This window comes from Poecilia reticulata, chromosome 5 (assembly GCF_904066995.2).
Source record: "Poecilia reticulata chromosome 5, P_reticulata-male-v2, whole genome shotgun sequence".
Taxonomy (NCBI): domain Eukaryota; kingdom Metazoa; phylum Chordata; class Actinopteri; order Cyprinodontiformes; family Poeciliidae; genus Poecilia; species Poecilia reticulata.
In genome coordinates, this window is record NC_088834.1 from 14709358 (window position 1) to 14736130 (window position 26773).

At 37.4% G+C, this 26773-nt stretch overlaps 1 protein-coding gene across 15 annotated transcripts in view; it reads right to left on the reverse strand.

The window, feature by feature from the left end:
- Positions 1-1088: 1088 nt before the first annotated feature.
- Positions 1089-26773, reverse strand: part of cadpsb (Ca2+-dependent activator protein for secretion b) — a 90598-nt gene continuing 64913 nt past the window's right edge. For 5 of the 15 annotated variants that reach the window (XM_017304697.2, XM_081607095.1, XM_081607087.1 and 2 more), the window contains 13 exons: positions 26068-26174; positions 24824-24853; positions 20843-20999; positions 20606-20747; positions 19746-19907; positions 17262-17417; positions 16265-16412; positions 16081-16155; positions 15882-15965; positions 14833-14865; positions 14584-14691; positions 2181-2285; positions 1089-2083 (listed from right to left, as the gene is read on the reverse strand). In XM_017304697.2, coding sequence (XP_017160186.1) covers positions 1910-2083; positions 2181-2285; positions 14584-14691; positions 14833-14865; positions 15882-15965; positions 16081-16155; positions 16265-16412; positions 17262-17417; positions 19746-19907; positions 20606-20747; positions 20843-20999; positions 24824-24853; positions 26068-26174 — 1481 coding nt within the window. In that variant the 3' untranslated portion in view covers positions 1089-1909. The remainder of the gene's footprint in view (positions 2084-2180; positions 2286-14583; positions 14692-14832; positions 14866-15881; positions 15966-16080; positions 16156-16264; positions 16413-17261; positions 17418-19745; positions 19908-20605; positions 20748-20842; positions 21000-24823; positions 24854-26067; positions 26175-26773) is intronic. The other 10 variants (XM_017304699.2, XM_017304700.2, XM_081607091.1 and 7 more) reach the window with 3 other exon arrangements.

Below are 26773 nucleotides of genomic sequence, written 5' to 3' on the forward strand. Positions count from 1 at the left end.
CAACCTCTAGCATGATTTGCAGAATTTACGTAAGCTGACATGTCTATTTAAAAAAATACTGTAAAGTAGAAAAAGGTGCCCAAGCAACAAGTAAAAGAACAACAGTCCTGATATGAATGTGAAGCAAAGCACATTCGGGAGTTTGGATTTACAGAGGGGAGCATGAGTAATGGTGGCCGGCATCACCAAAGTGAAAAACAAATTATTTTGTGATTAAATTTTTTTTTACTTGTTCAAAAGTCACCAAATATGCGATATAATGATGAAACACACTTTAGTCCATGCTCATCAATAAAAATGGGATGTCAGTGTCATAGTAAAAATACTTGCTGTAATTTTGGCAGGCTTATGCAACCAAGTCTGTTATGTAATTAAAAATGAATTTAAAAAATGTGGGTATTAAATTAAGCATAATAATTTTATCAGTAACAATCTTAACCTAAAAAAAATGTGTCCATCTCTATTAACTTTCTGTGATGGCTGACAAAACTTGTCCAACTGTTGACGTATGTTTGGTGACAGAATAATTCCCGGGGCCACAAATGTTCCCTGGCTGCACTCTGGACTCCCCACAAATGAGTTTCACTTTTTCAAATAAATTACTTTAATATATTCCTGTTTTTTTTTTTTCTTCCAAGCTATTCTAATGTATTGTACAACTGGTTCGGTCTGCAGTCGTGTTTGGCGAAGCTGTTAAACAGGACAGAAGATGCACATGTACAGTAATTTTTATTTAGAGGCCACAGCTCTTGCATATTACAACTGTTGGCTTTCATAAGGCAAAAAAGCAAGAATGAATCCACCAGCTAGTTCACACAGAAAACAGAAAGCATTTAGGGGGAGGGTAGGAACCCACAGGCATGCAGCGATGGCTCAGAATGCAATGTACAGCATTTTTATATTTATATATATTTATATAATATATACAAAACAACAGTGAGACCCAAACAAATGCCAGACATCTCATTCTACACAATTACAGAACAAAGACAGACCAACTTTTTTTTTTCTCAATAAAAAAAATTCTTTTTGCTCTTTTTTTGTCTGTAAAAGTGCAACTCAATTAAAATAGAACCTGTTTCTAGGCCTTTTTTTTTTTTTTTTTTTTTTTTTAATGTTGAAATAAAAATAGAATCTTCCAAGTTATCAAAATGGATCTATGGGCATATTGCATCTCCTGAACACCCACTCGAAATTCAAGATTCCTGTCGGAGCGCGTCTAATTTAGTAATCGAGGTGAGACCACGTAGCGTCGACACATGATAGGAAATGCAGGTTCTGGACTTACTGTCGGTGGTAGCAACAGTGAGCGGACGACAGCTCATCTGGATCAGCCGTAAACAAATACAGTTTATTTTTTTTAATTATTATTATTTTCAGTTCAAAGCAGTTGGCATTCACTTAAAAACGGACAAGACAAAGAAAAGGGTCCACACACTCATCATCACGACAATGTACCATTAATGAATGTAGAATACGACAAAGAAGCGCCATATAGGTTTGCATTGGACAGGGGACACACCGATTAATCTCACTCAACATTGTCAAACAAATGGTTCTCCATATTGCTTAGTTAACACATAGAAATGAATTTAGAAATGAATGAAGACCAAAGATAGGTGCTATCTTTATTATGACACAGCTAAACTGCCAATCATGGTTATTTTAAACATTTTTATTTACTTTTTTTTCTGTATAATTTCTATCTTTATATTTAATAGTTCCTTCAGAGGCAAGTCGAGCTGACAAAGAGGTCCTAGAGTGGCTATCTGAGTTGGTACATGCATCAGTAACCAGGCTAAAGTCAAAAGTGTGAACGGGGAGTCAGGAGGGGGGTTGGTGGGGAGAGACGGGCGGTTTTGGACAGACAGACGGGGTGGGGGGCTGAGGGGGGGTCGGTGCGCAGCCTCTAGTCCTCTTCATCCTCCTCGTCGCTGTCCTTCATCGAGATGCCCTGCATGCCTCCTTCCCTCACTGAAGCAGTGGCCTCCTCCACGGTCAGCCTGTTGCGCACCGTCTCGTACATCTTGCTGTTCAGGGTGGAGTCCAAGACGCCCTGTAGGCGGAAGTCTCTGTACTTTTTCTGCGAGGCGAAAAGAGGTCCGTCAGCTCGGAGCGCCGCTGATTTCCGGGCATTCCACCAACCCCCCCGCCTCCCCGCCAGGCGTTTTTGGTCTCACCTTTGTGATCCTGATGAGGATCTTGAGCTGGTAGACGTGGAGCTGCTGATCCATGCGTTCGGTGAGCCAGGTCCCCAGCAGGTTCATAGTGGCAGTGTACCATTGCTGAAACACATAAACACAACACTCTCCAGCAAAACACACACCCACACACATGCTCAAGACACCATGATGACGTAGAACTAACCTTTAAGACACATGGAAACATCTACAACTATACACATACAGTGTACGTTACAAGGTTAATGTTCAAGTGCACACATTTTTTTATTTCTTAACATTTTTCCACATTGTGCCATATTATAAGCACAAGCTTCAATGTATTTTGTCTTGACTTTACAGATATGCCAACAATAACAGGCGGACAATTGTGAAGTGGAAGATAAATTGTTTAGCTAAATTAAGATCTAGAAAGTGTTGTTTGCATTTGCATTCAGCTCCCACGACTCAATACTTTGTAGAACCAACATCAGTTGCAGTTACAGCGTTGGAGTGTTTCTAACAAATTTGCCCTTCTAGAGAGTTGTTGGCCATTTTTCTCTGCAGTTCCGCTAACACCTTCAGCACAATCCATCGTTTCATCAACTTTGAGCAGCTTCCCAAGCCCTGTTGAAGAGAAGCATCCCCAGAGCATGATGCTGCCTCCACTGTGTTCATAAGGATGTGCAGTGTTATTTTTCTTCTGCAGATGTATTCCAAAATGTTTAAGATTGCTCTCCTCTGACCAGAATTACCAGATCTTTATTGGGCTTCACATGGTGGTGGCTGAATCATGCTCCAGGGATGCTTTTCTTCAAAGAATAAAATTATTTCAATACTTAAAATCCTAATAAAATACATTGAAGTCTGTTGTTGTAATGTGACAAAGTCTGAAAACGTTTAAGGGGTATGAGTACTTCTGCAGGACACCTTAATGTGCTTTAATAAAAACCTCAGACTGTAAATAGTGGAAAAAGGCAAAATAAGAGACTCTTACGAGAAATATACACTCTGTTAAATTAATCTATTACCAAAAATATAAGACTTAAACCTGTCCTATCTGAATTCATTTACAATTACATGAAAAGCCATGTTTTTGCTTTCAAGCTAATGCTAATTTAAGTAAAGACTGTTAGTTTAAAATAGAACAAAACAATTGGTGTAAATTTTGCATATTTATTCAGCCTGATTGGGGATAACTGTGTTTTTCTGACTCATGTCGTTACAAAGAGTTTCCAGTCCGGTTCTTGGTACATGTAGAATATGCATCAACAGGCTTTTAGACCACTGTGGCTGCATGTGGACTGGATGCAGTTTGAGGTGATTTTCTACAATATGTTTAACAAGTGATTCTAATGTTCACTTCTGATAGAGATTACTGTTGAGAGTTTATCCTGAGCCGTTTCTGTAAAAAGGTGGACATATTGTTCACATTCCCCATTTTGCTATCTTCTCCTCTTCGTGCACATTAGATATTATTGCTGATTTTACATGCATTTCCTGGCCTTGTGTTTCTCTGCATAGAAAGTTCACCTACTGCAGTGTTTCTGTCCTCAGCTGTGACTTTCCTAAATGAAACCACTGAATAAAGCTGTTGCTACAGTAAGCCATGATTACTCTTTTTGTTCCTCTTTGTCAGAGAAAGTATTTCTTTCTCAGGCTGTTTGTGTTTTTCTTTCTCTCTCCAGTCCTCCCTGACTGTAACCAGGTTCACTTAACCAACTTTCTGTATGTTTAACAATGAGCACAACACTTCGTAGTTTTGTGTATTTTTAAAGTTCCTTAATATCAAGGTTGGACGATATATTGCAGACATCATCGTCGCAACATCGAGGTGCAATATTCGCATCACAAAGGATTGTTTGAAGTGCAATAATTGTTGTGCAGTATATTCCAATTGTTAAACAGTTTTATGCTACATATGTGAAACTTAGCCAGCTGAACTCAGCCTCATGGGAGCACTGGACACATGGACATTGAATAAAATTCTGAAGAGTGATGGAAGCACAGATTAGAAAGAGAGGAAAGAAGAAAATAGGCTTTTTTTCCACACCTGATGTTTACTAATATTATCTCCATTGCAAGATTTCTAATGTCCTGCAGCCCAACTTTAGAAAACAAATTGTTGTGAATTGGTGCTGTATGAATGAAGGAAACTGATTAGAAATTAGCCACAATTAGATGCAACATTATCATTAAAAGAACAAACCACAGAAAACTAAAAAAAATAGCAACACATGCCAAAGCTAAAGTAAATAACAAAAATGGGACAAATGGCATCTTGGAAAAAATGTAAAGAAACTCAAGAAGTTCAAGTTAGCTGCTGTGTCTCTTTGTCGTCATTTTCAGTAGGTTGAGAATTTTTTTTTTTTTCTTAATCTGTCACTTTGTTCTCAGATGATATCAGGGGGCTGGGCTTCAAAGCAGAATTAGTGGTTTATCCAAATAAAGTCAGGATTTTCAGTACAACGCCATGGGTTCACTTCTTAGCTGGCTTTGTTACTGTGGTAACCAAGCTACTCTGGAGCAGGGCAATTTAAATGTAATATTATAAGTCTGGGTGGCAATTAAAATAACTAAAAGGCAATGCATTTGCTTTTTGGACTGCATTGGTTTTACCTTTGTTGATAATTTAAGTTAATTTATTTGGTAGAGACTATGCCCATTCATTAACATTTTTTCTAGATGCGCCATAATTACCCAAAAGGTTATTTTTCATCTGTTGTCCCTGTGAAAAGAAGATTTAAAGCAGCCGGAATTAGTACGAGGATCACTTTTCAGATGTTCCCGTTATGAATGGTGCATATGGGTAAGCACCATTCATGATATTCCTCTGTCAAAATGTTACTTTTGCTGTGACGTCTTTTTTCTTTTCTTTTCTTATTTAAAGATTAACTGTCTGTCCTAGAATAAAATACCCTCAACTGGTCAGAAAACTCTTGACTAAACTGATTAAAAGGTAAATAAAGTTAGCAGTTTTAATTCCACTTTCAAGCATCCAGCATGATGAGGTAAATTAATATCCATCAGCACAGACTGTGCATTTCTCTTGTCTTATATTTATTCAGGAGCAGTCGTATAAATGCTGTGGCAAAGGTCCCACATGCGCGATGCAAATGACATGTGAGAGCTGCAATGTTTATGTGACAGAATCTTTTCAAAGTATCCCAAAATATCTGCTGCAGCTCAGCTTCTGCGGTGACAAATGCCTGGTAAAGCAGGGACAGAGAATTATCATTTGATGGCGTTGTTTCAGTTAGTTTTGCCATATCTCTTTTAAAAAAATTGAGAGATATGTTGAACCAATTTTGTAGCATAGGGTTAAGTGTTATCTCTTACAGAAGGTCAGCAATTTATGCGGATCATCAAATTTCACCTAACTGCTAAACAAGATAGATTGATTTTATTCAGGCTGCAGAGTTTGCAGCAGCAACTCCCATCTGAGTTTGGAGAAACATCAAAAGGTTCTGCCTGGAGAGTTGAGCTAACGGCTAATCAGAGTACAGCTAGTTCCAGAACAAATTTCAGGTGTCTTATGACAACTGCAACTCATTTCAATGTCATGGTTATGTTCTGATCAAAGAATCCAGATTGGTTCAAATATATTCCAAAATGTCAGAAACGATTTCCATCCAAGAAGACCAACATATCGCATCAAATATTAGATTTAGCGGAGGTAAGATCATTTTCAGGTATAGAGCCAAAGTATACAGCAGGTAAGATGTTGTCTGCTGATTGTAAGCCTCAGATCAACTTCTGTCTCCATTTGCTTTTAACATGGACAATTCCTAAAATCTGTTTATATGTATGACTTGTACTTAATTACTATCAGACGGCTAAAATTCAGTGCATCCGCACATTGACTTCTGGGTGCAGAAACTGCACACTTTGTAGCAACAAGACAGAAATTTCTCAAGGAAACTGCTGAACCTACTCCATCTTTGTTGTCATCTTGAAGCACGGGGATTAGCTGTATTTCAAGAAACAGCATGTTTGGTTCATTTTGATAAATTAGAAGATGCTGGAGCTCTGATCCCTGGTGCTTTTAGGTGGCTTAGTTTGAGCCCAACTCTGCCCAAAAAGTAACAAAATCCTTCCAGAAGCTTGCAGTTTCTTTGATCCACTCCACACAGTCTCCAAGGAAGAAGCTCCAGATTGTTACTCCGAAATAGTTCAGCGCAGCAGTGATTACACAATAAGAGCTTACGGCCCAGTTGGAGGATTTGGTTACTGCTGGGTGGAGACAGATTGGCCATTTTCTTGTTTATGTATGTATGCTAAACTAAGCCAGTGTGTCCTGGATCCAGCCTCGGATATAAGACAGACAGAAGTCGAGGAGAGTATGTATAATCCGGCTCAGAAATATGTGCATTTTTAAAATGTCAAAGTGACTCTTTCATGAAGTCTTAAAAGCCAGATTGAGCAGCTACTGAAAACTATTTAACTGAAGGTTTCAGCTACTACCAATGAAATTTACAAAACAAAAACATTGGAAAATGATCCTGTCACAATACCGCCTACACTTATTGACACCCCTGGTAAGGACATGAATAGCAAACCTTGAATGAATTCGTCTTTAACTGCAGTATGATGATTTTATAATGAAAAACACTTTAAACATTTAATTTGAGTGCAGTAATTCACTTGGAAAATCCACTGTAATTTAAAAGAAAATTGGTAGCACACCATAATAATTGTCAGTAATTTGGACTTCACTTTGATTAGGTTAAAACAAGAGTTTGAAACTATTCATTAATCTTTTTCCCCATACTATTCAGTAACAATGAGAATGTTGCAGAATATTATGCAACTAGCAAAGCTTCAAAATGGGAAAGACCAGAGAACATTCTAGTTAAAGTAAGGCAGGTGTGTGTTTCTCACCGTGGGTCAGGAAATAATGACAAGAAATAAGTCACTCATCCAAATGTGCCCTTTTCCACAGTTAGACCAATAATTAAAACATGTATAAACTGGAAAGGTGGCAAACAAGGCTGGACAAAAACCCAAATGTATCTTCCCACAGCACACAATAAGGGAAGTTAAAGACATCTTCACATCTCACAGTTGGAGCACTAAAATCTCTTGCACGGAAAAGCAGAAAGTTAGTTTAGACTTTTAGAGGACACCTCCTTAATAAGCCTTCCTGTTTCCTGTCGGTGGAAGTCCCTTCGTTTGTATTACGTATACCTTAAGGTTTTCCAAAAAAAAAAAAAAAACCCAAAACAAATAAATAAATAAAAACCTCTTTTCCAGAACCACCAAACCAGTACCGGTTCGTGTTCTGGTGTGTTGAAACTGCAGCAAAGAGTGGCATCTGAATTTACACAAACTCCATACTTTCCAAATATCCAAACACTATTTCCATACTAACTATTGGATTGGGAAGTATGCCATGAACCATCCCTCTTTGTCTGATCATTACAAAAGCTACTTAGATCACCAGGAGAAATTAGTCCTGGTAGATGAGATTTGATCCAAAAGATGAAAATGTGCACGCGAATCCCATGCCCATTGTTAAGCATGTATGAGGATCTGTGATGCTGTGGGCCTGTTTGCCTTCCAAAGTCTCTCATGGTATCATGAGCTCTTTGAAATGCCAGGAGAATTTAAATACAGTTCTGGTGGACTCTGACGGAAAAACGGAAAGCAGGTAATTATCGGGGTAATTTACATTTCAGTGATCCAAATCATGATGAAAATGCTTCACCAGACATAAAACCAACCTTCTTCTTTAGCCTTTACCTTTCTTCAATCTTGTAAACAGCGAGACAAAAGCTTAACTGCAGGTGCAGGCTGCTAGTCGACCTATTCAATTTGCGAAAAATAAATCTCTGCTTTATGGTCCCACCTTGTGAAATGTTAACGATGAAAAAAACCCGTCAGTGAAACGTATTCAGAGTGTATACATAATCTGATATTTTTTTAAAAAAATTACATTTCTTAAGATTACTCATAAAAATACTGCAATAAAAACCATATTTATTTAAAAGCTTATTTTCACATCTTTTCCAGGGTTGTCAACAACTATAAAGAATGTTCTACACTAACTGCAGACAAATTACAAAAAAAAAAACTTAACTGTCTCTCAGCTTCTGCTGCAAATAAAACTGGCAGTTCTAGTCACAAATGACTCAGAAAGAGCTTCTTAAAGGTGCTCACTGATTCTGCACCCGCTGGAGGGATTTGGCAAAACTAAAGCAAGTTGTAAAGTGCTAAAAGAATCATGTGTTTTTTAAACTGCAATTACCTTTTGAACTCCTAGAAAATGTTGAAATCAATATTTTGTAAAAAAAAAAAAAAAAAAAAAAAGAAATCTGCATGGCCCATCTATTACTGAAGGCAATTACTTAGCCTTTATTTATAATTTATTCAAGTGGAAATGCTGAGCTGCGTCGGAAACGCCCGACACAGCAGATACGAAACAACTGCGGGGGAAAATGAAATTATACTCGTGATAGGAGTTCATTAGCGAAAGAAAATAGGATGAGAGTGAGTAAATGGTTAGCAGGCAGAGGGGAGCAGGGTGCTGTTTTCTTGGAGCTTTTTTTTTTTTTTTTCTCTTTCTGCGGTTTGCTTCGGCTCATTGCTTCCCAGAGAACAGCACACATCTCTGATAGAAACGGTAAATCATACCTTTAAGAAAAAAAAATAAAAAATCAACTTTAAACCTGTGAATAGGCAGGAATGCAGGAGCGGAAAGGCCGAAATTAGAAGTGTGTGGAGTTAACAGGTTGTCAGGTTGCATGTTTTTTGTTTAGCTGAGGGTTTTGTTTAGATCAGGTGCAGATGCCTGTCCACTTCACAGTCGAGTTGAGCATGCAGTGCATGCAGACCTCGCAGAAGACGTGCTAAGGAAGGCTGCTCTATGTGCAAATGAGGCAGAGCTCTGAGGAGGAGGGTCATGCTAGAAGATGTACACAGGAAGATTATTTGACTCTAAAAATCATGCCAACCAACATAATGTGATAAAACAACGCAACGCAACACTAGAGATAAGTGCCACTTTTTTTTTCTTTTTTTTTCCTTTACAGAAGGAGGCAGCAGGAATGGTGTTAATCAGAAAAGAGGAGATTAAAAAGGATTGAAATAAATTAGTGAAAGAAAGACAGATAAAGTAGAGCCTTTGCAGCAACAAGGAATGACTTTTCTGTGCATGCAGATGAGTCGAGAGGCATGCATCTGATTCAAAAGAGGAGCAAAAAACAGAAAAGCTTAGTTAACATGCAGTTTAAATTTGCCATAACTGACATGTTCACAGCTTAGAGAGATCTTTTGACTCGACATGACAGTGCTCGGTGGGACTTCAGAGCACTCTGGGGCCACACAGAGGACACAACGGGTAAAACGCCACATTTAAAGGAAACGGTGATGAAACACAGAGAGACATGGTAACCCCGTGGGGACCTCAAAGACGAAAAGCAGACCCACTTCACAACAGCTTTATGCCTTGTGCCAGGACAAAAAAACAACAAAAAAAAAACAATAAAAAAACTAACAAAAAAATAAAAAACAATCAAGTTTGTCTGGCACAGGACTCCTTCTTCTACAGCCAACACAGAAATAGAAAACCAAAGGGGGCCTTCTGAGCGTCTGTCAGACATTAGACGTCCACGCCACTGCCTCACAGAGAAAAGTGTCTACCCACAGAGCTGTCACACACCTGAGCAGACGCCGCTCTGTACAAACAGTCACTGAATGACATGAAGCACACACGTCACAGCAGTATGTGTCAACCGAAATCACACATGGAGGACACATTTCTGCCAATGTATCCCGTCAGGATTATGTTTGTTAAGACAGTGCTCTCTCTGCTAGACACTGGTTCCCAACTCATTCGGCTTGTGGCAAGTTTCCATTGAACCTTCTCCGCATTTTGTCACATAACAGCAGCAAAGCTTGATTTGTTTTATTAGGTTTTAATGTGACGTACACAATGTATTGTGACATTGTCATGCTAAGGGGATGTTGTTGTTTTTTTTCAGCTGGAACAGATTGAATGCTCTAGTTAGGTGAAAACAAAAGAAAGTTCTTGACATTTATGTCGTTGTTCTTCTTGCTGCTTTTCCGTAAAGGCAAACGTTGTGGAGTGCACGACCAGAATTTGGCCTGCAACAGATTCTCCCAGCTACGCACGGCTTCGGTCCAAAACAATTAATCATTATCATGAAAACATTAAGCTTTGAGGCCATGGTGTGACAAATCGTAAAATAACTTAAGATGCATAAAAATTTTTGCAAGTCACTGTATCTAATACGAGTCTGTTCTGTTTTCTAATCTTTAATCTGAGTGTGGGTCCCATTTCAAATGGCCTTAGTTTAATTTTAAAGCACAGCTGGGGGCCAGTGGGGCAATTTGTTAAAAACAAAAGAAAAAAAAAAAGTAATCTCTTTATATTTTCCCAGGGAGCCAGACTTTCATGTAATCTTATAAAGTGTTTAGGATCGATATTTCTTCCGGCTTTCTGAAAATCTTTCAGTTTGTCTTGAATTGCTCTCCGCTTTTTCGTGTTTAGGTTCAGCACCTGACCCTTTTATTTATTAAGGCACTTAACTCTGACCTATGAATCATTCAGGCGCTAAAAGAAGAACCAACAGTGTGTCCACAGACAACCTCACAAAGAGTCAAGTTTAAATTGGATCTTTAGACTCTTAGTTAGCAGCAGCCTGTCACAAAGGCACGCTTTTTTCCTATTTCTATGGTTGAATATATGAAGTAAACAAGTCTGACAGACATAATGGAGTATTTTAACACCAACAAGGTCGTTCTTAAATGCCATATTGGCTGAAATCTTGACAAATGACTGTGGAATGAAGAATCTTTTTGCTGGAGATTTTTTATCTTGTATATATATTTTTTTAAGATATGCCCTTCAGATACTTTTCTTCTGCTTTAGCATTTATATGTCTGACATATTTTATTTTTGCTCTCCATTTGTCAGATTGTGTTATTCTTTTAAGCATGACATGCTGCCACATTCAGATGCTTGGATTGTAAATCAGGGGGAAAAGCAGCCACTAAAAAACTTTAAAGGAATCATAGCAAGAAGTTTTTGAAAAACAAATATAAATAAATAATGGTCTAAAATGTTTGTAAAAACAAAAAAAAAACTGCATCTACATGTACTCAACTAAAAAAAACAATTTTTTTGATATTGTGCACTATAAAATATTAAAAATACCAAATAATGTAACTATAAAATTCAAAATATTTTCATAGTTAGTTTTAGAGAAAAAGAGTAAAAATGTAAAGCAGACTGACATCTCCTTACTGCACCAGGCATCCTGACGAATGGCCAAAACACAAGCCTGCAGCTCCCAGAGGGCTGACTGAATTAACTACACACTTCAATATTTAAAGCACAGTTTCTGAAACGTAATTGTGCCTATTAATATACATGTCTAAAATACTGATGTTAGTTTATAAATCACTGAACGGTTTAGCACCACAATACCTTAAAGATCTGTTATTACTGTACCAACCGTCTAGACCCTCAGATCTTCTGGTTCTGGTCTGCTCTGCATCCCCAGAACCAGAACCAGACGAGGAGAAGCAGCATTCAGTTTCTACGCACCACAGATTTGGAACAAACTTCCAGAAAACTGTAAAACAGCTGAAACACTGGGTGCCTTTAAATCTCAACTTAAAACCCACCTGTTTAGAGTTGCTTATGGCTAAATTAGGGTTAGAGTACGGGTTTTGATGTCTTCCATGTTTTTATGTCTTTAATGTTTTAAATTTTTTTTTTTTTTTTTTTTTTTTTTTCTTCTTTCTTTTATGTATGGGGAAGAAAGTGAAAAATGAGGGTGGAAAACGATGAAAATTAAAGTGGAATGGAAATGGAATGGAACCAGTTAAAGTCCGCGGGAGGGCAGACTCCTCTAACTATAAGTTAGTTAAATTCTGTGTGGGACGGCGGCGTCCTCTGGTAAGGGAGTTTGTTTTTTTTTATTTTTATTTATTTTTTAATTTTCTCTCTTTCTCACTGTTTGTTTCTGTTTTTGTTTTGATTGTGTAAAGCACTTTGAAATGCCTTGCTGCTGAAATGTGCTATACAAATAAAATTTGATTTGATTTGATTTGATGTCTATGGGCCTGGATGGGCATATATTGCAGAATTTAAAATCTGGATTATCCTTTCAGCAGATCAGGTTCAACTGGCTCTTAAATACACATTTACATAAGCATGCTATATGGTCTTCCATATAGAAATGTTTTCATTTTGGAGCAACAGGTGTGTTTTTTCTGTGTACAAGTAATTTATTCATTTGGAACCTGCAGGCAGTGAGCAGGTGAGAGGCCAGGAGGGTTTTCAGCTCAGAGTGAGCTGACAAATGTAAAACAGAGAACTCCAGAAACTATTTTGTTGAACTTTAAATTGTGTTAATGCAGCTTCGCTTTATTCAGGGGAAGGCTGTATCAAATATCAAATCAAATATTTTGAGACAAACAGGAGTTCATCAATAGTGTGCATCTTATTTTCCGTGTTGCATGAGATGCTTTTATTCATTGGTTCATTGTCTTCATTGATTTGTTTGCAGTTACGGTTGGAGTAAGCGTGAAGGGTGCTTAATATTTCACTGTCTCTGTCCACATAATAAATTGGATCAGGATGCCAATAAAGGCATTTTTAAATCTACTTATGTCGCCCCCTGGATTAACCTCACAACCTGATGTCGGTGTATAGTCTTTGATTTTATGTCAGCAACACACACAGTGTAATTATTTCCAACTAACAGCTACATTTTGTTCAGCTAAAATTTTAAAACCCCTGTTTTTGAGTATGCAGTTTGCATACCTGTGCTGAAGAAGATGTAGATTTTAATGAATCTGTGTTTCCTTTAAAAAAAATAAAATAAAAAACAACTAGTGTTCATGTATTTAGAGTGAAATGAAGTAAAGTGCCTCTGAATTGGCCACCATTATGTGTAAAGTGATGTATCTCCTCGCCTCCGAGGGTCATGTGATAGCTACCAATGTTTCGTAGCACAACGTTCGAAGAAAGATGCTAAATACATCAAGCAGAACAACATTTTCCTTTTGTTTTTTCACAAACCATGACCTGGAACTGCATTGAAATGTGTGCTTCAAGCCAAATTATCAAAGAGTTGTCTTAAAAAAGGGATCAAGCACATCAGTAAAACACCACATATGTTGTCTTTAATTGATGTGGCAGTTTTGTTTGATGACGTGTTTTCAAAAAACAAGATTTTATGAAAGAACTCTAAGTTTGATAATAACTACAAATGTAGTCTTAATGGATGACCTTACGCTATAAATTCCTTACACTTATTTAGTTTTTTGATGACAGAAACATTAAAATATCTGAATAACTTCTGAAATTACAAGAAGCTTATGTAAACTAAGAAAACATAAACCAACTAAACTGATACGAAAAAGCTGGCAAAGGCCAAGTAATGTTTTTTTTTGGTGTTTTTTTTTTTTATTTCAACCAGAGTGAAATTAATTTAGGACTGATAGTTGTTAATGGTAAAAAGCCACTGGATGTTAGCTTTCATTTTTATGTTTGGAAACAAATCAAGAAGCTGTAAGCTATCGTTTTTAGTGGCGTGTTGTCTGGACAGCAGATGATTAAGGTAGAAACTTCTATTAAGTCAAAATGTTGTCACTGTTATATAAATGGAGATGACAGGATTAGAAATGTTATGGTTGAGTACCGTAGAATTACAGCATAAATATAATAAATATAAACCTGACAAAATGTAGAGATTTTACTGCTCTTTAGTTTTTAGACGTGTATTGTACATGGCACTGATTTCTATAAAGCATCAGACTGGGACTCACTAGTAGTCTGCATTCCTTTTTCTTGTATTTTCTGCTTTAATGACCCTTTATATAATATATTTGGAGCCTCGGGTTGGGAACCATTGCTCTGACAGATAAAGGCCATCAGATATGTTAGCCTCTGAATTGGCCACCATTATGTGAGACACCCTGCAGTGTCACCTAATATAATTAATGCCATAAAGTTTGAAACCTGGGAGTGTTGGAGTGAAAGAAAATCATATCTATTAGATGGTGTCCTGGCATTAGTGCACTAAAGAGAGTTCGTTTTTTTTTTTTTCCCACAGAGAGCACTGCTTCAGATAATCCTTTTTTAGACGATGCTTTTATGGACTCTTTGTAAGTAAAGTTGTTGTTTTTTTAATACACAAAGGCCCAAAAGCACTGCGGCAATGCACATCAGAATGCAGAGGGCAGCTGTGATTTACAGAGAAAAGAGACAGAAAAAGAGAGAGAGAAGTAGAGAGAAGAGAGGTAGAGAAGATCAGAAAAGCCTCTTCCACCAGGCTGAAGCACACTTCCTGGTCTCAAAATGGGACTTATCCCTCTCTGCCCTGTTGTTTTGCCACATTTTGGTAGGTCCCTCCCTTTTACTGAGAGGAGGAGACGGCATCTTACTTACATCAAATAACCTTTCTATATACACCTCCTCATTGACCTTTTCACGGAGCATGTCCTGAGAGTGGCGCATAAAGGTCACGTAGCCATCTGCCACGTCCATCCCAGGTTTCTGTGAAAACAGAGGCACAGCACTGTCATGACTCAGCAGATGACTCCACACTGGAACACAACGGGTGCCACTGGACGGTTTTCAGAGAGACAGCAACAACATAAAGTCATGAACATAAAACGGTGATGCTACTGAACTTACAGGTACATCCACATATTTTGAGGCAGCTTTCACCTGAAATAAGAACAAAATCTGTCAGATACTACTCGAGAATGTTGGCATTGCCATTTGTGTTGCACTAGCTTGAGAGCTATGAGCATAGTTTTAACAAACCCGCCGATCTCCAACAACAAATACCAGAGATCCTACAAATATTTTACACGTCCAAAGGCGCAAAAGACAACAAATCTTATTGTAAGTGTTGGATAATTTGCTGAAAATTTGCACTTGGCCTCATTTATGTAAATGAAAACACCTGTGGGCTTTTTCAAGAAGTTAGCATTTGATGACAGAGTCAGTTTCTTCAATTGACAAAACTAAGAGGAGGAGTTGTGTGATTTTTTTTTATCTTTCCTGCAGAAAGTACTACTAGTTCAGTATTTCTGTCTAGGTATGTCTTTATTCTTGTTTGAAATTGCTGCCAGGGCTACTGCAAAAAAATAGACTTGTGTATAATTTGTTTGCATACATTTTTTCCCCCAATCAAAAATACTTTAACCACTGCGTTTATTTTTAGATATGTCTCTTTCCTACATGCACTTTGTGCATTTTCCCAAACAAATACTTCCCAAGTAGTTTTGCTAAACAGTCTCTTTCCTTCTAGTTTTTCTTAGCTTTGTGTTGCGGTTTCTCTGCTTTCTCTCTTGCCGTCAGACCGTCAGTTCCCAAAACCACAGAAAAAGAAATACTCATAAAAGCTTGTGGGGTCCAAATAATCTAAATTCAACTGAACAGCTTTTAACTTACTTCTATGGTGGCTTTATTACTTGTGAAATAATTTCCTGACTTGGTTCGCTACTTGATTTTCCCACATCATGTTTGATGTATCCAGTTTAAAAACAACATAAAAAAAAAAAACTCATATTTTTTGTTGTGCTTTACACTTCAGAGCAGGAAATAGTTTGACTACATGTTGGACGTAACTTCTTGCATGTAATATGTGGTGTTTTAATCTTGCAAAATACAATCAATTTTTAATGTTATTCTTTGTGAGGAGTAAAACAGCTTGAAGTGTTGAAACCTCATCTCACCGTGAAAGACAGGAAAGACGAAAAGAGAGTTCCTTCATCGTATCTGGAAATTTTAGCCAACACTCCCTCTAATATAGCGACAAACTGACAAAGAAAAGAGAAGATTTAAAAGCAAATCTTTCATATATATATATTTTTAATTTTCTTAGTTTTTATATATGTTAACATTGTTTTATAAAATAATAAATACATTTTGTACCTTTGCAACCAGAAGTTGGATCATGTCCTTCACACTCTCCTCAATCAATTCGTCTATCTGGGAGTGTAACTGTTTCTACATAAAATAAAATACAAATAATTAAAAAAAAAGTTAATAAAAGTGGACATAGAACATAGAACATGACTCTTCAACATCTCATGAATACATCAGTGGGAGGTTTTACCTCTTGGCCCAACTCCATGGCACATAGTTTGGCTGATTGGTCCTTGGCGTCCACCATCACATTGAACATGGTGCATAAAGATGGAGAAATACGGAAGTCTGTGGACTTACTGCTCTTTGTCAGCTTGGACTCAAATGCCATCCTGGTCCTGAAATGCAAGCACAAGATAATGCACTTGCAAACATGTTCAAATCCCTTTAGCACTTTTCCATTCTGTCACATTACAACCACAAACTTCTATTTTAAGTATTTTATTTTGATTTTATGTGACCACAAATGTACAATAAGAGTTACAACTGAATTGCTTAGAGCAAAGCATATTAATGTGTCAGAATGGCCCAGTCAAAGTCCAGACCTCAATATGAATAAGTATCTATGACAAGACGAGGGAATTGCTATTCACAGGTGCTCTCCAGCCAATCTGTCTGAACTTTAGTGATTCTTACTGTGGGATTTCCTGTATTTCTTCATTTTCTATGCTTTTGTGTCATCATCCTTCATGTTTGTGTGTTTCCCTTGGTGACATTTGACTTTTTCTGTCTGCGTCAGATTATAACTTCAGACGTGGCAGAAGGAACATAGGAAGTAGTGCAACCCTTGGAGAACTCCTGCGGCTTTAGCTCTTGGCATATTTCAGTGACAACTTGTTTGACACTGAAATAACTGAGGTTTTTTTAACCAAACCTCAATTAAACTGTTACTCAATCAAAACATGGTGTCTCATGGGATTATCTAAGATGAGGGAAAATCATCATTAGAGCTAATTTGCAAAGAGCAACGCTACAGAAAAAGTTGATTTTACACAATCTTTGGAAAGGGAGATCAAATAAAAATGTTCAAAAAATGCCCAGAAATTATGCATAACTTTTGGTTTCACTTCATAGTTGTGAACTTTTATGTTGTTCTATCCCATTAAATCCCAATAAAACTCTCACTTTTGCTGTTAAATAATAAAAAAAAAAAGCCAATTTCTATAAAGCACTGCAAGTCTTCGTACCTCTTGACGCAGTTCTCTATCATGTTGCTCGACATGAGCCTGATGCGGTTCTCAAGGTGTTTGGCAAACTCCTCCTCCGGCCAGTGCAAGTCTCTGATGAAAGTCTGAAGGGCGTCCAGCTTCCAGAAGAGATCCTCTGATGTCCCGGAGCCGTTACTGCCATCAAGCCAAACACACATCGGTCAGAAGGTAAAGGACGCGCTGCTGCGGCAAGCGGCTCTAAAACTGACAAGCGGAAGGGGATTTGTTGTGGCAGGTGCAGAGGAGGATGCTGTTCCTGTACATCCAAAGATTTTACTCTCACCATACACCGACTGCTCCATCCAGACGTCTACGTCACCTTCTGCTGGCTCAGATGTGTTTGGACAGTCAGTGTATGGGTGAAAAGGTGTGGGTAGGGTTTACGGCAACAAATCAATAACCACGCTGCAGAGCATGATTATTGATTGATATATGAAGAGGTAACATGCAGGTAAAATCACTGCAGATACAGCCGCTGTTAACACTGTAAGACATAGAGGAAGGGAAATGTAGATGTGAGAGAGGGCAAGAAAATGTTCAGAAAAAAAAAAACAAAAAACTGATGATGTACTTATCAGAGGCCCTCTCTCAACATCCATTACCCTGGACTATTGATGCCCCCGAAACAAACCATGCAGACCTTTCTGTTCTGGAGCAGAGCTGATTGGGAATCAGGAAATGTTTTGAGGCGAGAGGGAAATGTGATAAAACGGAGAGGTTTGAACTCTTGGCTCAGAGCCTCTCTGCTATATCATCTCCAATCGATGGCTCTTGTCGCTTCGTCCCAATCAGACCACTAGCAGGTGGTAAAGGTCAGAGATGGACCTATGGCATGTTGCTGAGCATTGCTGTTATGTTCCTCTGCATCCCAGATGAGCCCCTGTTTTTGCTACAACCTGTCTTAATTGGCTGCAGTGGATAGTACTTTTACTTTTTTAAATTAAATACACCCTTTCGTTTTATGAATTGTGCACCAGTTAAATTTTTACATAGCAGCCCATGAGCCATGTTGTAGCAGTCTTTATGGGGGAATGTCTGTGGATGTCATAGAGAAAAAATGTTATTTGTAGAGTGGAGATTTAGACTTATTGTCTTTGGTATTTTTGATTCTGCACTCATTGTAAATCCTGAATTTACAGCATCCTCCACATATAGACACATTGCTAAAGATCTATAAAGAAACATAACCTTAAAAAAAATAATCTTTTGTTGCAGCTGATAAATGTAGAAAGGTCCAACCTCTGATTTGGGCCTATTTACTCAGTGATTAGTGAAAAAAAAAATCCCCCACAAGGAAACAGCTATTTTGTTTTGCTTAACAAAATAAATATTTCAAAAGTAACAAACAATCCAAACAGTTCATCTTTCCACAATACTGAGTTTATCTGTCCACCATGCAAAGAGGATTGTTAGAAAGGTAAAACAAAAAAAACAACAAAAAATCTGAAGTCTGGCTTGATGACAGTAATGTGTCAAAAATGAAAAAAGTGAGTTTCTATTCTTTCACCACAAACTTAAAAATGAAAGATTTTATGCTAGCGTTACACATGAAATATGTGCTTAGATTAGATGAGTTTGAACTGTCTGGCAACAAACAGTGGAAAATAAGGGTTGCTGGAAAGCTCCAGGACATTTAAAAAATATATTGTGGTCTCTGCCAGAGTACTGAAAATGACTCATCACTGGGGCTTTCAACAGGATAATTATTCGTAACACGTGCAAATCAACACAGAATAGGTTCACCAGATAAAAAATAAATAAATACTTGTTTTATCTCTACAAACTTATTCTCTTTTTTTTTTATCTCTGCAAACATAAAACACCTTTGGAATGAGCTGAATGAAGACACTATAAGAGGGAATCTTTTCATCTATTGATGAATGGTCAAATATCCTTCTGTATGCTCCAGCTTCATAAAACATTATAGGTTTAGAGTAAGCACCTTCCTTTTTTGGCACAAAGCAATTGTGCAGTGTCATTATCAATAACTATGGTATATATTACTTAATGTAAAAAATGCAACTCGTATAGAAATACTTTGCCCCCACTAATTAAATGAGCTCAGACTCAGCATGTGCAACTGCAATAAAAGATCATTTTCTTTTAAGGCCTAATTAATCTTAAGTAAATGTGGACGGTGCTGCACATCTACATGTTTCTTTATGTTTTCGTCTTTATCTCCACACCTCAGCTCAGCAGCATGCATGTCGAGGCAAATGAGAGCCTTGCGGCCTCTCATTTCAGGAAGCAGAATCCCATCTACTCTAACTCAGAGGTACCTTGGCATGAACATGAACTTTATCGAAAAGAACTGACATCAAGGAAAACAGGTTTAACTTTTCATTTTGTGAATTAGATGCATACTGAAATATAATCGAGAAAAAAAAAAAAAAGAAGTCATCTTCATACCAAGTTGCTCTCTGCTTGCTCTACGAATCTAGAGTGAACTAGTTGAATACACACTCAGAGTCATATATAGCAGCCATCCATGACGGGGTTGAAAAGCTAGGCATTTGTGGAAGGTTAACTGATAGTCCTGCTACTGGCACTGGCAGATTTGGTACTTTGGGAATTTGGAGGTTCACATTTGGTAGATTCACATTGGGCAGATTACTTGTTAAACTCCTGCAGAAAAGACAGACAAAAAGAAACAAAAAAAAGAATCCATAACAGTGGTGTGGGAGCTGTAAAAAGCCATGTAACACTCATCATAAAAGTAAAATCTGAAAATAGGAGAAGGAAGAAACATACAGTAGAACGCATAAACTAATATCAAAGAGACAATATACGGAAATACCCATGAGTCAAGAGAGCTGGACACAAATATGTGATGTAGTAAAAGCAAGGAAAAGTAAGGAAAAGAAAGGAAAAGTAAAAATATCTTATTTAATAATATTTGGCGAAAAGCGATAAAATGCAACATTTAACATGTTTAAGCCACAGCAAATAAATTATAACAGAGATAAAACAGACTGAAAAAGCACATATTATGAAGATTAGTTAACAGACAAAACAAAAATATTACATGTTGTTCTGATCCCAATGTGCTTGAAAAGAAAGAGAAAAAAAAAGACTAATGGCACATGCATTAATCAAAGACTACTTCCAGAAATAAATAACCTATTTCTTTCAAAGAAAAAAATAGGTTTTTCAGCCCACTCTTGGCTCATTCTTTAACAGTGAACCTAAAGGAAGTCAGAGGGAACGTTATAGCTGCTCTTTGAGATTTTTCAGCCTCCACACGGTCATTCTGTTGTCTGAATATAAAAGCGTTGCATGTGCAAGCATCCTACAGCCTTGCAATAAAGACACAGGCTCCTTACTTAACAGGCTCCCAGGACTCCCTCTCAAAGCCCTTATGGATAGACTGTGCGATGGAGGACTCCATCAGATCCACATATCTAACCACCAGAGGAGCATACAGATCCTGGAGGTGTTTGTGGAACTTTCCATTGCACAGATAATCTAAGACGGGGGAAATAAGATGCGACATGGGAATATTAGGACCTTCAATTTAGATAAAAGTGTCCAAAGATAAACGAGCCAAGGCTGGAGCTCACAGTCTGTCCGCAGGAAATCATTGAGGAGTTGGAAAAGAGGAAAGCTGTCCCAGCTCTCAGGTGACTGGATCTCCAGGGCAGCATCCATGTCGATGCCATAGAGGGCCAGGAAGTTTTCGGCGTGCTCCACCATAAGGTCTGTCCACCATGCAAATGCCTAGAGACACAGCAGAAGGATGAGAAACATGGTGAAAACGGCCTTTAGACGAGCTAAAGGAGGAGGAACAAAGGTTCTCAAGTGAAAACACCAGAGGTGTGTTAAAATATATTTGTATTCTCTGATTAAACTTGACATTATTGGGACTTCACTGAGCTTTCTTGCTTAGACCTGACACTTCTTTCATCTCTCTTCTTCAAATGTGAAACTAAATCCAGCAGCTGGTTTGCTCGGCATAACATGGTTGCTCACCGTCAGCTCAGCTCACTTCTCCAGCTTTTACTGGACTTTTGTTGAGCTTAAAGGAACATACTGAAATCTGGAAGCGATTCAAATCGTGTTTCTGTTTAGTCATCTAGTAAAAGTTAAGAGAAAAGTGTTTAACTAAATGGACAATTGTTTTACCATTGAAATTAATATTAGAAGTCAATTCTTAAATAAAGTGTCCACTTGTTCTCTCAAAAATAACTAAACAATGTGTTAAATACGATGCAGACCTTTAAAATAGTTCTATACTCTACTGAAATATTTTAGGTGAAAATTTAAAGGTGCCACTTGGTGCACATTGTTTTTATTTCTGAATTAGACCCAAAGTGGATTGGTTTGAGGCTTTCAAGCAAATTTGGAAATGTGTAGATTACCTATTTTTGTACTTAATCGAACATGGAAAAGAAAAACACAACTTTTATCTCAATATCAGCAAAGACCCTTGCATAGCTGTGATTCTATCAACAGCAAACATTGTTAATTATGATCAAGTCTTATTTTCACTTATGCCAATGTTCTGGTATTAGCAAATAAGCAACTAGAAACATGTTAGCCAAAAGTAGCTTACGTTTTATACGCAATGTTACCAGCAGGTATTGCAAGTATTGACTAAAATATTATCTCTAACTGAATGGCTAACAATATAAAGTTAAATACAACAAACAATGTGTACTCTTAAAGAGAAGAAATATTTTAAAATAAGTGGTTTCATTCTATTCTAGTCTTAACCAGCTCTGTGTTTTAAGTCTTAATAGGTGCTAATAACAGTATGCAGCTAGGTTGGTGTCATTTATTTTACACCTTACTGCATGAAAACATATTGGTGTCTTCCAAAGATGTTTAAGCTTCCTCAGATATTTATTGTCTCATTTTTGAAGGTGAACATACAAAACTTGACCTTGCTTATTAAACCCTCATTCAATCTGTTGGTTTATGTGTGGTATATTGAGAATGCTTGTCATTAAATATTGCATGAGTAACTCCAACTTAACTTTGACTGATTTGCAAAGTTGTGTTGCATGAACAGTGCTTTGCAAAAGTATAAACGCCAGTTGAACATATTTTGTCATATTATAACCTCACACTTATCAATATTTTTCAAAATCGCCATTCACAAAGTAGTACAAACCCGATTAGTGGGAGGAAAGAGACACATGCTGTGTAACATTTGCTTTATATAAAGCTATGAACAGATTTGGGTATAGAGCCTGTAAGTCTTTTAGGGTCTTGACAGATTGACATTTCCCCTCATTCTCCTTCACAAAATAACTCAATCGCAGGCAGATCAACAAAGAGCTATTTTTCAAACTTGGCAACATATTCTTTACCTGGAGTTAGGTCTGGACTTTATCTGGGGCATTGTAACACTTAACCTGAAGCAAAATGGCTTTCTGTCAAGAGTGACTTTCTTCTTGCCACTTAATCAAAACAAGATTTGTAAACAGCTGGAGGTTGCATGTTATTCTGCAACCTCAAGCAAAAACACAACCTCGTGTTTTTTCTATGACTTTGCATTTTGGAGTTTTTATAATATGAAGCACTTTCAACTGCCTTGTTGCTGAAGTGCTATGCAAATTAACTTGACTGATTGATAGAATATTGCACATAAACAACAGCTGTCTATAGTTTCACCAGAGTTACCACTCTTGCCTGCTTTCTGATTCATGCTACTCTTGCCCAGCCTGTAAGCATATGCAGATGACCATGGCTTGATAGGTTAGCAGAAGTGCCCTAAACAGTGCTTTGTAACGTTAAAAGCTAAGGATACTGTTTTATAATCTAATCCTGGTGTATACAAGTTTATCCCTGACAATTGCATCGAGCCAGTATTTACTCAGTATTGAGGTAACTTCTGAATACAATTTGTTACACTGATTTTTTGTTGTTGTTGTTGTATCATAGTAAAATGGCTCTGAATGCAAATGGATGCCCTTTCAGATTAGTAGTGAAAACATTAGAGAACCATGTATCCTTTCCCCTGCACTTCACAGTCATGTCCAACTTTTTCTGGATCTTTCACAGAGTGACAGTAAAATAAATTAAGTTTGTGGTTTTAATGTGGCAAAATGTCACAATGTTCAACAGGTATGACTACCTGTGCAAAGGACTGTATGCGCCTTATCTTCAGCACGATTTCGATGCATCAAAGACAAAAGTGTGTTTCTCATGCAAAAGTGGATCTCCCTGCATGCTTTTCTCCGAAGCTAAGAAAATGAGGGGGTCCACCATTCACATCAGCAACAATCTCACAACCCACTAGATGTGAATGTGACTCATGCACATCTTTATATATAGGCACACCAAAGACTGCAGCCCACAGCATGTCTCCACTTGAAGAATGGCTTTTCCAATTAGTTAAGTAAAGTCTTTGAGATTCAGATGACAATTTTCTGGCACGGTCAGAATCTCCTCACCCTTTGACAGTAGTTGCTTAGCTGGCAGTCTTGGTTTATTTGCTTATCATTCAGGATAACATGTTGCCAAATTCAGAAGCTTAATCCTTTCAAATTGTTCTGCATGCTTTTACTTTTAACCTCTAGCCGTGAAGGTAAAATTACCACCTGGAATAACAATGGCAGACAAACCCACTTACCCACCAACTTACCTGCCCATTCCTAGAATTAAAAAAAAGCATGAAAGCTCTATTGTTAGAAATAAAATAAAAAAGGCAGCAAACAAGCCTTTCTCCACCACAGTCAAGGAAAAATACTCTCATGAAAGTTGAATGAGAGGACGGTCAAATTTTTTGTCAGGTTAGGGACAGGAAAACGCTGAAAGGTAGTGTAGCCTCCAGCCTTTGATAGTGGTTGAGAGACGCAAACAGGACTCTGAGAAGTCTGTGTCATAATGAGAGTTCAGGCACAAAGACTGCAATCCTGTATCAGTCAAACAGTGTTAAAGGACCAGTCCAGAGGGGGGGTGTACTGATGCTGAGGGGGTACGATATGTGGAATCATCTGCTTTGACATGCACAGAGCATTATGGGGGAGGGGTTCTCATTCAGCTTGGCTACATACCTCTTTTCCCTGCTCGGACAGTCACCAATCATTAGACAGTAAAAACACAGGAAGATGTACAGAACAATAATGTACTTTGAGTCATTTGTTTGAAAAGGGTTTATGTGTTAAGAACAGATAGCAGAAAGGGATGGAGGAGGAGGAGAAGCTGGAAAAGAAATGCTTGAACAAGTGCGGACTGTGAAATCAATTGTCAGATGGAGAAGGAACAAATGTTCACGGTGGATCAAACTTCAAAGGTTCATATGGAGCATACTTTGGGAAATTTTCTGGTTCGGCATGCTTGGAGAAAAAGGAAACCTCTTTATGGCCTGATGAGCATGCTTAATGATCACAATCATGTTGTGAAAGCTAATGTGCTTCTAGTTTTTAGATTTTTATACAAGCTTGCTCTCATATCTTTGACTTAAAACCCACCCAGAGCTACAGCAGCTAAGAGTTCAATCTCTGCCTGAAATGTGCCTCTTGCCATAGTGGCTCATGCCATACAAGGGGGTTGTGATGGGGACTGAAGAGGAGAAAGAAATATAAATACTGTACCGATTGATCTCCAGAACTTGTGACTGCCGCCTGTCAAGCATATTCAGAGAGATACAATAAATCTGCTTTATCTGCATATTCTAAGACCATACTGGATCACCTGCAGATCTACACAGCTACACATAGTCATGTTGTTCTCTAGCAGAGTATTTTAGAAGAAAAAGTTGAACAATAATAAAGCTCATTCAGTGTTTTAAAGCAGTAATATTTATCTTCTACTTAAAGATTACATTGAGAAATACTGCAATTTTTAACTAACTGTGTATTTTTCAACTATTTTTGCTTGTCGGATTAAAACTACCTCTAGTAGAGACAAACTATTATGCTCATCCTTATTGTATATAATTTGTGGAATAATAATCAGTGTTTATGATGAACATGGACAAAGCATGTGCAACTCAAATGCAACAATTTATCATTCTACAGCCATCAGCTGGTAAGATGGGCCCACAAGTTTCAGTTTGTTCTCAGAAGTACTCATTTATTAAATATATTTATTTATTTATTTTAAATCCTCACAGCATAATATTGGTAGACTAAATCCACAACACCAAAAATACAAAAGGTAACAAATATTTCTGAACACCTGGAACATAAAGAGATCAAATCTAAAAAAGTATTTTTGAAGAAAAATTGATAAACAAAAAGCTTGATAAAAGATTTGTAAACATTTTTTATCCGCAAATTAGGCTGCATCACAGTTTGAGAGCCATTAATTTAAATGATTTTAGGAGTCTAAACAAGTAAAAATCTCAAACAAAAAGTATAATTTATTTTTACTTAATACTTCTTTGGATAAAAAGATGCTTAGTATTAATAATGATAGTTTTTTCTTTAAAAAGATACCGTAAACAGCTAGAGCACTATAACTGGCATATATACAAAAGCAAAAAAATAAATAAAAAAAAATATATATATATATACATATATATATATATTTTTTTTTTATCACCTCTGAGCAGCAAAATATATCTTTAAGTCTGTCTAATCTACAGTACATCTAAAGTTAAGCTATGATTCTTTTTAGTCTTATTCTGTTCAATGCTAATTAAAGCTTTTCTCTATTAAATTCATGCAGGATTTCTTCTTTTTTTTTTTTGCTACCCATAGATGAAAGCAGCTTTATTTATAGCTGGCTGACTATTATGACACTAACTCTCTGAAGTGGGACGAGTGGGATAAGAGTGAGGAGTAAAGAGGGGGAAGTGCTTTGGGGAGAGGAGGAGGAGAGGGTTCTCACTCACCTCCGCATGGTGTTCCTGGTTCTGCTGGAGGACCTCTATGACTAACTCCGCCAGGCGAATTGTTTCCTCCAGCTTTTTGGCAGGCGTGACTAAGCGGCCTGCGTTTTCTGAGACAAAAGGATGAGGGTGAGGGATGAGCGGTTAGTCAAGCAAAGAGAAGCATTCCAAGGGGGGTTTTATGACTATATGGAATAATTTTCTTCCCTTTATTTTATTCAATTTAGCAAAAAAGCATAAACACAGTGTTTACACTGTGATGTTTACCCACTTATATCCCTTAAAGCAAGTAATGTATAAGATTTTTCCATTTTACAGCACCCTAAACCCCTATTGTCTCCCCTGGTGAAGATGTGTGAAAAGCCTTTTATATTGTGATAAAGCAGCATAATCTCACACTAAACTTGGATAAAAAAAAATATTACTTTCACATGTTGCAAGTTTGTTTGAGGGAAAAATGTTTTTTTTATGAAGATAACCAGTGCAATACGTATTGATACCCAGACAGTTCTTATAAAATTAATACTTAAAAATATGTTTTACACTTTTTTTATTTGATCACTATGAAACTTCCCGTTTTCTGTTTTACAAATATGGCACAAATCCCATTTGTCCTAGCTCCTCATCAAGACAAGAAGGACAAGATAATATGTCATTTTAAAAAGCAGCTTTTCTGTACTTGGTAGCCTTTAAAAGAAAGTACAAGACG